Raw genomic sequence first — 17172 nt, 5'->3', positions numbered from 1 at the left:
CACATCAAATACTGCTCTTCTGGTTTCTGGTGCTCCCGTTTCGGCACTCAGTGCCGAAAAGGTTCACCAACACTGGCCTAGGGGTTCACCAGGCGGAAGGCTTTTGTGTCCAGTAGCATAGAGAGCAAGAATGATGCCATCCTTGTTAGGCAGAGCAGATTTAAGAAAACTACTCCAGAGGAAAGCTCTAATTTTACTCTCCTGAAATAAGACTACAGCAGGGGGTCTCTAAACTTTAAGACCCGTGGGTTTCAACTCCCAGAATTTCTCAGCCAACCCTAACCCAATGATCTGGTTGAACTCACATGGCAGAACAATTGAAACAATCTGTGGCTGGGGTTCATATTAGGCTAAATCATGGATTATTAAATCTAACTCCACAAAGCCTTACTCTTCAGTTATGGATTCAAAAATCACGATGACTGGGTTCCTATAAGCTGCTAAATTAGAACATAATTTGCCCCAAGTGCCATATCTAGTGTGCCCTGCTTCAGAAGTAGCTGGGATCAAGGTTTCTTTTGGGGGATGGCTGGGAAATTAAGGAATGAAATAGCCTTGCACAGGCTTCAGGCATCCCTTTTGTTACTTAACCCCAAACTCTTCAAGTCCCTCCCACCTCTCTATTCCCCCCCCCCCATCTCTCCCTTTTGGGTTCCCCTGCATACTGCCACCACTACCTACCCCTGCCGCCCCCTCTCCTGTTCCCAAAGGTCCTCTGAACCTTTGCAAGGCCTCTGCAACACCCTTGAGGCCTCTGTAGGACAAGTAAGGAGAGCTGGGCAACCCAAGGGACAAGAGAGGAGGGGGACATAAATGGGGGAGGGCGTGTGAAGTTGCACACTGCAATCGTAAATATGGGCAGGTGCCAAACACCCAAATTTTGATTATGTGGCCAGAGATATTACAACAGTTGCTATTTGAAGGAGAAATGATAACTACCATTCATTCAGCATTATCACCATTCACAGTTGCCTAACCAATGGTTGTTTATTGGGAGTTCACACCTCCCAGAAGTTGAGGGTGCTTCGTCACCAGAGGTTTTTAAGACGAGACTGGACAGCCCTTTGTCTGAAATAGTATAGGGCCATGATGGCAAATCTTTGGCACGTGTGCCACAGGTGGCATGCAGAGTCTACGGAGGGGCGGCATACAAATCTAATAAATAATAATAATATATTGGAGGGTACACGGGACTTTGCCATGCTTCAGTTCCAGCCAGCTGATTTTCGGCCATGGGAAAGGCCGTTTGGTCCTCCGTTTTGTCCTTCCCTGAAGCCCTGGAGGCAAAATATTCTCCCAACAGACAAACCGGAAACTCAGAAAAACACACTTCCAATTTGCTGTCGTGCTATTTTTTGCACTCTGGAAAGTTCAGGGAAGCTTCCTGAAGCCCCAGAATGCAAAAAAAAATAGCACAGTGGGCAAACCGGAAGTGTATTTTCCCAAATGTCCGGTTTGCCCATTTGGGCGTGTTTTTTTTTCACCTACTAGGCTTCAGAAAGGGGGGGGGGGTTGCACTGCATGGTGGGGGAGGAAAGAGGTATAGGCATGTGCACACATGCTAGCACACCCCCACAAACCCCTTCTGGCTCTATTCTGAATTTGAAAATTAAGTTTTCTTTTTGAAAGCTAAGATAATTCTTCCAAATTCTGTTATCAAAATGAACGTTTAGTGCCTACCTGATAGGTTCCGTTTTGGTACTTGGCAGGAATAGTCACGTGTGGGTAGTAACTTCCATCTGCTCACACATGACTACTCCTGCCCAGAGTATTGGAAAATCAAACATTTCCCTAGTCTGGGGACACTAATGTGACAGATTCCCGGTCTCTGGTCTCTGGTCTTCATCTCAAGAACTCTTCTATAACCTTTGCCCTTTTGTCATACGGGAGTGAAAAGTTAAAACTTTCCAGGGCACCAATCACTATTTATCACCTGTTACCTCTTCAGAAGAGCTGTTCATAGCCCTGTCATTTTCCTGCAGGTCTATCCTAGGGCACCTGACCTTTTGCCAAATCCAGTTCTCAGCAAATAGCTCGGTTGGTTGTCAAAGCTTATTGCTGATGACAAGCCCGGAACAATGATAAATCCAGCAAATAATAGAACTGCTTATGCACTGAAGTGAAAAGAGGCAGCATACGCATTTCTCTCTCTGACTCCAGGCAGTTAGGAACTCAGCCAGCGTCGCAGGCAGCCCTGCTTACGAAAACCCCTTTGTATAATTGAGCAATTCTGACTCCAGGCCTGTCCTTGTGCTCTTTGCAGGCAGGCAGATATCTGAACGCAAGGCCGTCCCTTGCAAACGCTTGGTCCACCCTTTACTTACTTATTTATTCTCTATCCTTTAACATTCTATGTGTGTACAGGTAGTCCTCGGCCTATGACCACAGCTGGGTCCAAGATTTATGTTGTTGAGTGAGACATTTCTGGAGTGGGTTTTGCCCCGTTTTGCGACTTTTCTTGACACAACTAGCACTAGCAATATCGATAGTGCTCAAGACATATACTGCCCTCTCTAAGCCAGGGGTCTCCAAGCTTGGCACCTTTAAGACTTGTGGCTGAGGAATTCTGGGAGTTGAAGTCCAGAAGAGCCGGGGTGGTGCAGCAGGTAGAGTGCTGTATTGCAGCCCAGTGAAGCTGACTATATATCTGTAGGTCAGCAGTTCAAATCTCATCACCGGCTCAAGGTTGACTCAGCTTTTCATCCTTCCGAGGTGGGTAAAATGAGGACCCGGATTGTGGGGGCAATAGGCTGGCTCTGTTAAAAAGTGCTATTGCTAACATGTTGTAAGCCGCCCTGAGTCTAAGGAGAAGGGCGGCATAAAAATAGAATGAATGAGTGAGTGAGTGAGTGAGTGAGTGAGTGAGTGAGTGAGTGAGTGAGTGAGTAAGTCCACAAGTCTTAAAGGTGCTAAGATTGGAGGCCCCTGTTCTAAGTGGTTAACAGAGTCAGCATATTGCCCCCATCAATCTGGGCCCTCATTTTACCAACCTTGCAAGGGATGGAGGTCTGAGTCAACCTTGAATGGGGCAGGATTGAACTGCTGGCAGTTGGCAGAATTAGCCTGCAATACTGCCTTCTAACCGCTGCGCCACCCCATCAGTGGTTAAGTGAATCTGGTTTACCCACTGACTTTGCTTGTCAGAAGGCCACAAAGGGTGGCTTTCACATGATCCCCGGGCACTGCAGACATCGTAAATTGAATCAGTTGCCAATTGTCTGAATTTTGCTCACGTGTCTATTGAGCTGCTGCAATGGCCATTAAGTGTGAAAAACTGTCATAAGTCACTTTTTCCCAGCAACCACTGAACTGTTGCTTAAAGGAACTGTTGTAAAGTTGAGGACTACCTGTATCACCAAATAAGTCAAGTCAATACACAGCAACCTAATTATAACATGCAGCCAAGTAAAACAGAGTGAGAATTACTAAAACTAAAATAACACAAAATATTGTTGTTGTTTTTTCTAGATACTTGCTTGCAACGAAATTATTGCAAAACACCTGCTCTGAAAAAGCAGTAATGTTTGTTGGACGTTAGCTGGGAAAACTACAACACGAGGTAAAGATGGAACACAATAACATAATTAAAATGAAGTTTTCCATCCGAAACAGTTTTTGGAATGTTAAGAGTAAGGGAGGGAGGGAATCTTAATTCCAGGAGAAAATTATTCCATAAGGCTGCATCAGATCCTGGCCTCTATTTTCCTTTCCTCATGCAAGTGAGGTAATGAAAGAAGGGTATTTAGTTCCACACCCTTTTGTGTCTGATGTCAAGGTTACAAATAATGTTAAAATACACAGAGGTGACATCATAGGGTAAGTATGCAAAACAAGGCATCCCAGGTGGAAGTGTGTAGCAAAGCCACTTGTGGGTTGAACTGAACCTCTTTGCTGCACTAACAACGTGCATTTGTGAATAATTCACTTGTACACAAACACACTTCTTCCCCCCCCCCCCCCCTTTCCGGCTCTTTCAGTAGTCTTGTGTTAAATTTCTCAACTGGAATGATGAGTCATTGCCTTTAAGCCATGGTTGTTTTAATGATGCTTTGATAATTTAGTCAAAATGAGGCGGTTTGCACAAAATCTTCATCATTTCGGCCCAAACTATACCTGTGTTTGCTAAGTAACATGAGTGACCCCAGGTTCAGCATGCTAAGTGGATTGCGTGAACTAAATCAAATTTTTCTGAAATAGGTTTCATTTATCATTTTTATCTGTCCCTATCATGACTTCATTCATTCATTCATTCATTCATTCAACCGCCTACTACCGCACGAATCCCAGTGACCGATAAGGTCCCACAGAGTTGGCCTTCTCCGGGTCTCGTCGACTAAACAATGTCGTTTGGCGGGCCCCAGGGGAAGAGCCTTCTCTGTGCCGGCCCCGGCCCTCTGGAACCAACTCCCCCCAGAGATTAGAACTGCCCCTACCCTCCCTTGTCTTTCGTAAACTACTCAAGACTCATTTATACCGCCAGGCATGGGGGAGTTGAGATATTCCTTCCCCCTAGGCCATTACAAGTTATGCATGGTATGTTTGTGCGTATGTTTGGTTTTATAAATAAGGGTTTTTAGTTGTTATATTATTGGATTGTCACATGTTGTTTTTATCATTGTTGTTAGCCGCCCCGAGTCTACGGAGAGGGGCGGCATACAAATCCAATAAATTATTATTATTATTATTATTATTATTATTATTAATTATTATTTAAGCATGTGTAAAATGCTGCAGGAATTATGATGGGCAGCCCAAGTGTCTTTACCAAAGACTTACAATGTGAACTGAACTCATTGTCCCCTTGTAGTAGTTGTCAGTAAACCTGGCTCTTTAACAAAACCGAAATGCTTTCCTTCTCCTTTGGGGCAGCAATGTCGGTCAAGGTTGGAATAAGGGGCTGGTCTTGTGGTTATGGCAGTCAAAGGAAGGGCTATTCAGAGCCAATTTGGTCTGATACAGAAAATTAGTTCTAATCTTGCTTTAACCATGAAAGTCAGCTAGGTGACTTTAGGCCAATCACCATGAGGCAGTGGTTTCTAATCCTACTTTAGTCATAAAAACTAGCTGGGTGATAAAAGAGTGTAATATAATGCAGGTAATCCTTAACTTACAACGACAAGTGAGCCCAAAATTTATGTTGTTAAATGAGAGAATTTGTTGAGTGAGTTGTGCCCCATTTTATGACTTTCCTTACAACATATGTTAAGGGAATCACAGCAGATGTTAAATTGGTAACACAGTTAAGGGAATATAGCTTCCTCACTGAAATCTCAAAAAGGGATCACGTGACTCTGTGCCACTGCAACCGTCATAAATGTGAGTCAGTTGTCAAGCATCCAAATGTAAATCACACGATCATGAGGATGCTACAAGGATCACATGTGGGAGAAACAGCCATAAGTCACTTTTTCCAGTGATGATGCAACTTTGAACAGTGACTAAATGAACTGTCGTAAGTCAAGGACTACATGTATTGTATATCAACAGCACTTAAACTTACCGTACATCCCGCTTCATGGTGTTTTACAGCACAAAACGGTTTACAGAGTCAACATACATACATATATGCATACATATTCATTCATTCATTCATTCATTCATTCAGTCAGTCAGTCAGTCAGTCAATCAGTCAAGGACACTCCTACGGAGGAAGTCACTTGCCTAAATAACCTTGTGCTCAAATACTATGGCATATTTACTAAATACACTGATTAATAAGCACTGTTGGAAATCACTTGCTTTATTTTAAAAAAAACCTTCCCATGGGCATATAACTGCACTACTCTAACCATCTATGGAACCTAAAGATCCAGAGAAATATGGTTATCTACAGAAACGGTTATTACTGTATATTCAGAGAAGTACCGGTAGTCTATTTCTGTTAACTTTTATTCTAGTCACTAGATCTGTTCCTCGTGGAATATAAAGAGTATATAAATCCGTATTTCCAAAAGCAGCTAAGAATGTGCCTGGAACACATAAAAACTGAAAACACAATAGGCCAGTAAATGCAAATGTTTACCTCTGTTAGAACTGTCTTCTTCAAAGCCAGCCCTGGGGAAAAAAGAAGAACATGGTGAAAAGGTGAGCACAAAAACAGGCTGTTTTTACAATCCCATCCCTAACCTAGGAAGAATCTCTGGGATGAATGTTGACAGGAAACATGGCTTCCCTCTGTCCTTCTGACAGGAAACTTCAAAATCTGCAATCAAACGTTCACATAAAAAAATTCATTTTGTTCCACTCAAAATGATCAGGGTTTTCCACCTTTTAACTATTTAACTAGTCTGCATTGGTTGCCGATCAGTTTCCGGTCACAATTCAAAGTGTTGGTTATGACCTATAAAGCCCTTCATGGCACCGGACCAGAATATCTTCGGGACCGCCTTCTGCCGCACGAATCCCAGCGACCGGTTAGGTCCCACAGGGTCGGCCTTCTTCGGGTCCCGTCGACTAAACAATATCGTCTGGCGGGACCCAGGGGAAGAGCCTTCTCTGTGGTGGCTCTGGCCCTCTGGAACCAGCTCCCCTGAGATTAGGATTGCCCCCACCCTCCCTGCCTTTCGTAAACTCCTTAAAACCCACCTCTGCCGTCAGGCATGGGGGAACTAAAACATCTCCCCCTTGCCCATGTTGTTTTGCCGTTTGATTGATTGACTGTGTGCCTGTTTTTTATATATATTGGGATTGTTTTATGAATTTCTTAACTTAAAATTGTAATTGGATTGGTGGGCATTGGATTTGTTACTATGTACTGTTTTTACTATTGTTGTGAGCCGCCCCGAGTTTGCGGAGAGGGGCGGCATATAAATCCAATACTGTAAATCTAATCTAATCTAATCTATTCCCTTCTCTCCACCTTCCTAAAGGTGAGGCTTTATGCATGCCTATAACTGGACATGCAAAATATTTCAACTCTCAACTGTTTCAAATTCAAAATAGCAGATTCAAATTTGAAATTAACTGTTCCAACCTTGCTGGAATGTTCCAGCGCTATTCTGATCAGAACAGTTAGGTCCCAAGCTGCTGTTCTGAAGCCGGAATATTTCCAGAGTAGTTATGTGAGCAGTGAAACATTAAGCACACCATGTTTTCTGCTTATAAACAGCCTCTATTAAAGATAATGGGGTTTTCTTCTCAATAAAAGAAGAGGGGTGGGCTGGAAAATTTTATGGAGTAGAAATCGGCCTCCCAAAATTTTCCACTCCAGGCAAAGTTTGGCAATTTTGAAGTTGGATAGAATTTGCTACCAATAAAGGAGAATGTTTGTAGCTCAGGCTTGAAATGAGGGATCCCTGGTGCTCTCTGAGCTTGCTTGTTTTCTTGCATATGTTACATTACCCAAATTAGGTAACATCATCAGTGCACTGATGTTATCTAATTTGGGTAATAAAACATCTGCAAGAAAACAACCAAGAGCGCCAAGGGCTCCTTCACAGAATTTGTTGTTCTTTTTTTAAAAAAGTTTCAAACATGGCTGTCTCCCCCTTGCATCAAATAAGCTAGAGGTATAACATAGCTAAAGGTATAACAAGCAGGAAGAGGGAGATTGTGATCCCCTTATATAGAGCGCTGGTGAGACCACATTTGTACTGTGTTCAGTTCTGGAGACCTCGCCTACAAAAAGATATTGACAAAATTGAACGGGTCCAAAGACAGGCTACAAGAATGGTGGAAGGTCTTAAGCATAAAACGTATCAGGAAAGACTTCATGAACTCAATCTGTAGAGTCTGGAGGACAGAAGGAAAAGGGGGGGGCATGATCGAAACATTTAAATATCTTAAAAGGTTCAGGAGGGAAGTGTTTTTAATAGGAAAGTGAACACGAAAACAAGGGGACACAATCTGAAGTTAGTTGGGGGAAAGATCAAAAGCAACATGAGAAAATATTACAGTATTTCACTGAAAGAGTAGTAGATCCTTGGAACAAACATCCAGCAGACGTGGTTGGTAAATCCACAGTAACTGAATTTAAACATGCCTGGGATAACCATATATCCATTGTAAGATAAAATACAGGAAATAGTATAAGGGCAGACTAGATGGACCATGAGGTCTTTTTCTGCCGTCAGTCTTCTATGTTTCTATAATATAGCCCATGTCTTTGAACAGGCTATAGATACTGCGATGAATATGGTAATCAGAATGCTATTCATCTGCATAGGAAAAATGTTCCTATTCAATATTTTCTGGAACAGCCACATCATCCCTGAAAGTAAATAAACTAGAGTACTTGGGAAGCTTTCTACCCATTGCCAAATTGTCACATTCAAGCAATCAAATTCCATCTCAATCGTTCCACCTACATTTCCCTATGAACGTTAATAAGGCCAACTAAGGACTCTGAATAACAAAACTCATTTCTCCACCCAGAAAAGTGGCAGTCCCAAAAGAAGGCTCATCTGTCCTTCATTCAACATTTATTTATTTTTGTCAGATGCTTATATGATTACCCATGTTATGTACCGTAACTCTGCGAGGCTCACACCACCATAATAAAAATAAAGGAAACAATTACACCAACATCCCCAAATCCTAGTTTTCAAAACAAAAGAAACTTAAGACTTGTGATTCCTCTCTGCCCAATACAGGTATAGTTCTTGATTTATGACTACAATTGGGATTAGAATTTCCACTGCTAAGCAAGGAAGCTGTTTTTCACCTGGTTTCCTAACCTTTTTTTGACATGGTTCTCAACTGAATGATGTAGTCCTTAAGTGAATCTTGACTTCTCCCATTTTACTTGTGAAAAGCCAGCTGAGAGAAGACTGCAAATGTATCATGTAACCCCAGGTCAGTGGAAATGTCATAAATAGATGCTCTTGCCAACTACTCAAATTTTGTTCAGGTAACCATGAGGAAGCTGTGATGGTCGTAAATGCAAATGACGAGTCATAAATCACTTTTTTCAGTGTCATTCTAAATTTGAATAGTCACTACACAAAAGATAGTTAAGCCAAGGATTACATGGAATACCTTCTGAAGTGATATCGTCAAAACACAAGTTTACAATATATCAGACTTCAAAATTCTGGATGGTATCATTTTAAAATACAATTTTGGGCACCTCAGAATGAGTGGGTTTTATTTTATTTATTTATTTTGGAAGATGAGGCAGCCAAGGGGCCAAAATTGGTAAGCTTGAATGTTTAAGGCACTGATTACATGATATTCCCTGAACCACCCCTTGGGGGGGGAAAAGCAGATGGATTTTCCCAATGAAGAAACAGATGTTTGTTTTTTCCTGTTTCTGTTTGTTTTAAGCCTCTGCAAGGCTTAAGATACCCATTTGCCCTTTAAAAAAAACAAAACTACACAAATAGGAGAAGAGGCTTTCATCTCTGCCCACTCCAGCAAGATTTTTGGGTTATCAGGTCCACTCCTCTCCAGGCAGGACAGAGTGGGCCTTCTCCGGGTCCCGTCAACTAAAAATGTCGGTTGGTGGGCCCCAGGGGAAGAGCCTTCTCTGTGGCGACACCGGCTCTCTGGAACCAACTCCCCCCGGGGATTAGAACTGCCCCTACTCTTCCTGCCTTCCGTAAACTCCTTAAAACCCACCTTTGCCGTCAGGCATGGGGAAATTAAACATCTCCCCCTGGGCACGTTTAATTTATACATGGTATGCTTGTGTGTGTGTCTGTTAGTATATGGGTTTTTTTAAATCTTTAAATTTTTTAATTAATTGGATTATTATGATTTGTTTCACTTGTTGTGAGTCGCCCCGAGTCTTCGGAGAGGGGCGGCATACAAATCCAAATAATAAATAAATAAATAAAACCAAAGTGCAGCCTCAAGACTAAACGAGCTACCACCCTAATCATTTTTAATTCATTATTTGGAGAAATTATCAGTCTTCTCTCTCTAGACTAAACTATCTAGTTCAAGATGACCAACCTGGTTTCATCCACTGCACAGAAAAACAGCAGCTGCAGAAAGTTGTTGTTTTTTTAATTCATCCCTCTAAAAAAAATTATTTAAAACTAGGGCTTGCAAAATTGGCTTCTTTTTTTCTCTTTCACAATCCTAATTGCTTCTTTTTTGTTATTCTGGATAGGAAGCTTACAGGCTGAGATTTGTTGTTACACATTATCATTTACCTTGGAATCCTTCTTAGCTGAAGAGCAGATGGTGAGGCTTTAAATCAGGGGTCTGCAACCTTGGCAACTTTGTGTTGTGCTGGCTGAGGAACTTTACGGCATGTGCTGGCTGAGGAATTCTAGAAGTTGAAGTCCACAAGTTGTAAAGTTGCCAAGGTTGCACACCCCTGATTTAAAACAGGGGCTGCAAAAGAATGGCGCTTGGGTATTGCAGGTAGTCCTTGACTTACAACAGTTCATTTAATGACCATTCAAAGTTACAACAGCACTGGAAAAAATGAATTGTGACCATTTTTCACTTACCACCATTGCAGCATCCCCGTGGTCACAGGATCAAAATTCAGAACGCCTGGCCACTGACTCCTATTTATGATGGCTGCAGAATATTGGGTCCCTTTTTGTGACCTTTTGACAAGCAAAAGGGGAAGGTAGATTCGTTTAGCAAGTGTGTTGCCAACTGAACAGCTGGCTTGATTCACTTATCAACCATGTCAAGAAAGATCATAAAACGGAGCCAAACTCATTCAATTTTCTCACTTAAGCAATTAAAAATGTTGGCCACAGTTGTAAGTTGAAGAATTACCTGTGCTGGCCATTACTTGAAGAGGATGGCCAGCAACAAGCAATGATGAAAGATCTAAATGGCCAGGCTGGAGATAAAATATTCTAGAAAAGATCTAAGTTGGCATGTGAGTGGCAGGAGAACACCCATTGTTCACTGGTAGTGGGTCACGGAGGGGGAAGGGAGGTTGGGGATCCCTGATCTAAGTGATCACTAATAGTCCACAATGTCTTGAAGGCTCATAATAATAATAATAATAATAATAATAATAATAATAATTAATAATTTATTAGATTTGTATGCCGCCCCTCTCCGCAGACTCCGGACGGCTCACAACAGTTATAATAACAGTATACAATGTAACAAATCTAATATTAAAAGAAAGTATCTAAAAACCTGTCATTTAAAAATCATACACAACACAAGCATACCATACATAAACTATATAAGTTCGGGGGAGATGTGTCAATTCCCCCATAACGATCAACCAAACTTTGGAAGGTCAATAGATTCCTCATTGGTGTCTAGCCATTCTCTGCCCTTTTATCTGTTGTATAGTAAAGTAATACATGTATTTAGTTTATAAATATGGGGAGTCTGGGGAATCAGAGCATAATACCATGGTCTTTCGAGACCATGCCAATGCAAGTAAACTAATAACGCTCCATAAACATACATAATTCTACTGATAGTCCTCAACTCAAAACCCCAATAAGACACTGCAAAATTGGTTGTTAATAGAGCAGTCACTTAGTGAGATATCATGTGAGTGCACTTGACTTTACCACCATTTTACTGTGGTCATTAAGTGAATCACCCATGGTTGTTAAGCCAGATATCATGTGATTTCAACCCGCAATCTCTTTTAGGCTCCTTCAGGCCCGGAAGCTTGCAAGTGGTAATCATGATTGAAGCTGCATCTTTTTTAATGCATGCCACATGCACATACACACACAAACCCAAAGCCTCCATCACAACAGTCCTCCATCTTGACTCTTTTGACCACACCCTGCAGATAGAAGCATAGAAACATAGAAGACTGACGGCAGAAAAAGACCTCATGATCCATCTAGTCTGCCCTTATACTATTTTCTGTATTTTATCTTACAATGGATATATGTTTATCCCAGGCATGTTTAAATTCAATTACTGTGGATTTACCAACCACGTCTGCTGGAAGTTTGTTCCAAGGATCTACCACTCTTTCAGTAAAATAATATTTTCTCATGTTGCTTTTGATCTTTCCCCCAACTAACTTCAGATTGTGTCCCCTTGTTCTTGTGTTCATTTCCTATTAAAAACACTTCCCTCCTGGATTTTATTTAACCCTTTAACACATTTAAATGTTTCGATCATGTCTCCCCTTTTCCTTCTGTCCTCCAGACTATACAGATTGAGTTCATTAAGTCTTTCCTGATCAGTTTTATGCTTAAGATCTTCCACCATTCTTGTAGCCCCTCTTTGGACCTGTTCAATTTTGTCAATAACTTTTTGTAGGTGAGGTCTCCAGAACTGAACATAGTATCTCTGATCAGCTAGAAGGTAAGCTGTTTAAAGGCCAATGTGCTCTAAGCCAGTGTTTCCCAACCTTGGCAACTTGAAGATATCTGGACTTCAACTCCCAGAAGTCCCCAGCCAGCATTCACTGGCTGGGAAATTCTGGGAGTTGAAGTCCAAATATCTCCAAGTTGCCAAGGTTGGGAAACACTGCTCTAAGCCATGATTTAAAATGATGAACCACCTGACTGTACTTTAGAGAGAAAAGTGGTGCAACCTAAAAATAGTCAATTAACACATGACATTTCATCATCCCCTATGTTTATTTTGCTCCTCCTTCAGGATGTCTGCAGCCCAGGCAAGTTATACAAGGCAAGCATTGTTAGGCCCTATCTTTTCATTTAGCTTCCGTAATAAGGGAGTAACTGAGCCTGCCTCTGATTGACAAAAGCGCCTTGTTGACAATTCCATGGGGTCTTTAATTCCCAGCCAAGAATTCTATTTGATTTTTGCTGTAATGATCAAGACAAGAAGGAAGTCATACAGGAAGCAGGATTTCGCATGCGGCCAGTTTTTCCTGGCATACGAAGAAGCAGCAGCGCACAATAACACAGCCACAAGGAAACAAGAGAGTAGTCCTCAGCTGCAGGATATTCCAAGCGGTAGGTTGTGAAGATGAGCGAGGTTTCAAGGGATAAGGGGCCCTCCTCCATTGCAACAGGAAGGATCCAGGGGAAAATGTGCTAGCTAAGCTCTTTTCCTGTACCACTTCCAGAGCTGGGGATTAGTGGCAACATTGAGGCTAATTAACCCAAGCAGCTTAACTTGCAAGTAATAAAGTTCCTGAGCCAAGCATAGCCCAGGTAGGTGAGCACCAAAGCCCCAGAAGGGCCTAATCAGCTATTTTGGGAGGGGAAGAAAAACAGCAACAAGAATTTCTGCATGCTTCTATTTAAAGAGCCAAGACACCGGTCCAAATTGAAAGAACAACACAGGGTTTTTTTTAAAGTAAACACCTCCATTGAGTATCTGCTGGGAGTTGCCAGCAACCCTGGGGTAAGGGGGTACTTATCTCCTTAAGATAAATACTTTCAAAAGGTGTACTTAAGTACCTTTCAGGACAGCGCCCTCCTGGATTCTCAGCTGAAATATTTTGTTTAACCAGGAGACCTTTGCACAAGTTCGCCTGGTGCACCAATGGCCATCCTATTTGGATCAGGAGGCTCTCCTCAGTCACTCATTCCCTTATCACCTTGCTGTTAGACTGCTGGAACACGCTCTATATGGGGCTACCCTTGAAAAGCATTCAGAGACAACTTGCGAGCTGTTGTGGGTACACCTATGTATATACCCACTTTACCCCAACTCTCCGCGAGCTGTACTGGTTTCCAATGAGTCTCCAGTCACAATTTAGCCCTCCATGGCTTAGGGCCACACTATGTTCAGGACCACCTTCTGCCACACAGCTCCCAGCGACCAATAAGGGCCCACAGGGTTGGCCTTCTCCAGGTCCCGTCGGCTAAGCAGTGTCAGTTGGCAGGGCCGCAGGGGAGGCCTTGTGGTGGCACCCGCTCTCTGGAACCAGCTCCCTCCGGAGATCCATACTGCCCCCATCCTACTGGCCTTCCAGAAAGCCTGGCTCTGCCGGCAGGTTTGGGGCCATTAATCAATGATACATCTTTTAGATCCAGCCCCAAAAGAAAAGATATGTATGATGTTATGAAGGGGTTAAATTATCTCTTTTTAGATGTCCATTTTTTGTTGTAGCCACCCAGAGTCCCATGGGAGTTGGGCAGCATATAAATTAAAAGAAAATAAATAAAAAAGATCATAAAGTGGCCTAGTTTCGGGGAAAGGGGGGAAGCAAATACTAATTTAATGCCAGCCAAGCAATGCTGTACAGATAGTCCTCAACTTACAACCACAATTGAGCCCAAAATTCATATTGCTAAGCGAAACATTTCATAAGCGAATTCTCCCCATTTTACAATCCTTTTTGCTACAGTTGCTAAGTGAATCATTGTAATTGTCAGGTTAGTAACACCGTTGTTAAATGAATCTGACTTCCCCACTGACTTTTTCTTATAAGGAGATCAGAAAAAGTGATCGCGTGACACCCCCACCCCATACTGCAACCACTGTAAGTATGAGTCAGTTACCAATGGCTGAATTTTGAATGCTATAACGATCCCAAGTGTGAAAAACAGTTATGGGTTACATTTTTCAGCACTGTTGTAACTTTGAACAGTCACTAAACAAACTATTGTAATTCCAGGACCACCTGTAATTACCTCCAGGATGACACGCCCTGGTCTACGCCCCCCCCCCCCCCAGGCCACTCAGCAGAGCTGGATTTCAAGGCCTTTAGGAAGGCCAAAAGGATGGGGGCAGATCTCTGGGGGAGGGGGGTCTGGCTGAGGAATTCTGGGAGCTGAAGTCCACAAGTCTTAAAGCTGCCTGCCCTAGACACTCCCCTCTTTACAGCCATGGCCCCTGCTGTAATGCACCCTGCTGTTGTAACGTGGGGATAAGTCACCACCCAGGATAAAAGTCCAGCAGACCAGACAAGCTGGAACAACAGCGGCCGCTTCGGCAGAACTGGTTGGTTTGCCTAATTTGGATTACATCCCGGTTAATGCCTAAAGACTAGTTTCTTAATAGAGTATTTATTAATTTATGAATAATGAGATAGGATATGCACGGGGGTAAATACAATACTCAGATTGAGGATTCCTTTTCCCCAAGTGCATTATGTAAAATAATGCACTTGGGGAAAAGGAATCCTCAATCTGAGTATTGTATTGGCAGTTCTGTGTTAGCAAAAACTTCAGAAGAAAAGGATTTAGGGGTAGTGATTTCTGACAGTCTCAAAATGGGTGAGCAGTGTGGACGGGCGGTAGGGAGAGCAAGTAGGATGCTTGGCTACATAGCTAGAGGTATAACAAGCAGGAAGAGGGAGATTATGATCCCGCTATATAGAGTGCTGGTGAGACCACATTTGGAATACTGTGTTCAGTTCTGGAGACCTCACCTACAAAAAGATATTGACAAAATTGAACGGGTCCAAAGACGGGCTGCAAGAATGGTGGATGGTCTTAAGCATAAAACGTATCAGGAAAGACTTAATGAACGCAATCTGTATAGTCTGGAGGACAGAAGGAAAAGTGGGGGGGGTGGACATGATCGAAACATTTAAATATGTTAAAGGGTTAAATAAGGTCCAGGAGGGAAGTGTTTTTAATAGGAAAGTGAACACAAGAACAAGGGGACACAATCTGAAGTTAGTTGGGAGAAAGATCAAAAGCAACATGAGAAAATATTATTTTACTGAAAGAGTAGTAGATCCTTGGAACAAACTTCCAGCAGGCGAGGTTGGTAAATTCACATTAACTGAATTTAAACATGCCTGAGGTAAACATATATCCATCCTAAGATAAAATACATGAAATAGTATAAGGGCAGACTAGATGGATCATGAGGTCTTTTTCTGCCGTCAGTCTTTTATGTTTCTATGTTTCTAAGAGGTTTTTGGTGGACTGAAGTGCCCTCGACTGCACTTGAATTATAAAACTGCAAGTCAAAGAAGATAAAATGCTGGCAATGTTAATGACAGCACGAAAAGAAGCTGTCCACCCAAAGTTATTCATCTTAGCAGACTGTCAGGCCAAAGCCATCCTTTGATTTGGAGGCTTTGGCCTGCCATATATTATGCATTAGACTGTATTCGTGCTGTGGGAATTTGGGAGGGACAGCTGCATGAGGGAAGGAGAGATGTAGCCCTAATAAATTCCTTCTAGATTCTCAAGGTCATCCTTTGTTCGACACCTGCCCAGAAGTGAATGGGAGTAATGGACATGTTCGCATGAAGGAGACTGGCCAACGTGATTTTATTTATTTATTTAATTAATTAATTAATTATTGGATTTGTATGCCGCCCCTCTCTGCGGACTCGAGGCGGCTAACAGTGACAAAAACAGAATGTAAAAATCCAATACTAAAAACAGCTAAAAACCCTTGTTATAAAACCAATCATACATACAAACATACCATGCATAAATTGTAGAAGCCTAGGGGGAAAGAATATCTTAGTTCCCCCATGCCTTACGGCAGAGGTGGGTTTTGAGAAGCTTACGAAAGGCAAGGAGGGTGGGGGCTATTCTCTCTGGGGGGAGTCAGTTCCAGAGGGCCGGGGCCGCCACAGAGAAGGCTCTTCCCCTGGGCCCCGCCAACCGGCATTGTTTAGTTGACGGGACCCGGAGAAGGCCCACTCTGTGGGACGTAACTGGTCGCTGGGATTCGTGTGGCAGAAGGCGGTCCCTGTGATGAACTTGGGTGTGTGGGAATAAGGGAATAAACTTCAAACTGGGTGGAAAAACCCCTCGTAGCCTTAAATTCGGGTTTCTCACAGATGTGCCAGCGTGGCTCTGTTAATAAACTGGAACTTTGAGGAGTGCTATGCCTCGGACGCTGATTTAATTTCAGATGCAATTTGGAACCCTGACACAGAAATTCTGAAACCAGAGAAGTGAATGTAAGAATAAGAAAACTTTATCTCAAATTAAGATACTAAAGGCCTTGATGAACTGAAATCAATGCCAGGGCTGATTTAGGCTAGCTTGTGTTTGGCGGAGTTACATATTGTCCTAGGAAGGCTGAGATCTTCCCTCTGTTTACAGGTAGTCCTTGAATTAGAACAGTTCATTCAGTGAACATTCAAAGTTACGGCAGTGAAAAAAAGTCACTTAATGACCATTTTCATACTTGCAGTATCCCTGGCCACGTGAACAAAATTGAGACACTTGGCAACTGACTCATATTTATGACCGTTGCAGTGTCCTGGATCCCTGGGGTCCTTTTTTGCAACCTTCTGACAAGCAGTCAATGGGGAAGCCAGATTCTCCTAACAACCAGGTTGCTAATTTAACAACGGGCAGTGTTAACAACTGTGACCAGAAATAATTGTAAAACTCACTTGACAAATGTCTCACTTAGCAACAGAAATGTTAAACTCAATGG

General features: G+C 42.5%; 1 protein-coding gene across 8 annotated transcripts in view; it reads right to left on the bottom strand.

The window, feature by feature from the left end:
* The window catches only part of PIP5K1C (phosphatidylinositol-4-phosphate 5-kinase type 1 gamma), a 106556-nt gene that overhangs the window by 71370 nt on the left and 18014 nt on the right, over nt 1-17172 (bottom strand). For all 8 annotated transcript variants that reach the window (XR_011558571.1, XM_070745695.1, XM_070745704.1 and 5 more), the window contains exon 2: nt 6023-6054. Coding sequence is in view for 7 of the 8 variants with exons in the window: in XM_070745695.1 (XP_070601796.1) it covers nt 6023-6054 (32 nt within the window). In the remaining variant the exon portion in view is untranslated. The remainder of the gene's footprint in view (nt 1-6022; nt 6055-17172) is intronic.

Source organism: Erythrolamprus reginae, chromosome 1 (assembly GCF_031021105.1).
Source record: "Erythrolamprus reginae isolate rEryReg1 chromosome 1, rEryReg1.hap1, whole genome shotgun sequence".
Lineage (NCBI taxonomy): Eukaryota > Metazoa > Chordata > Lepidosauria > Squamata > Dipsadidae > Erythrolamprus > Erythrolamprus reginae.
Note: the sequence above shows the minus strand (reverse complement) of the source record. Positions and strands in the feature narration are given on the sequence as shown.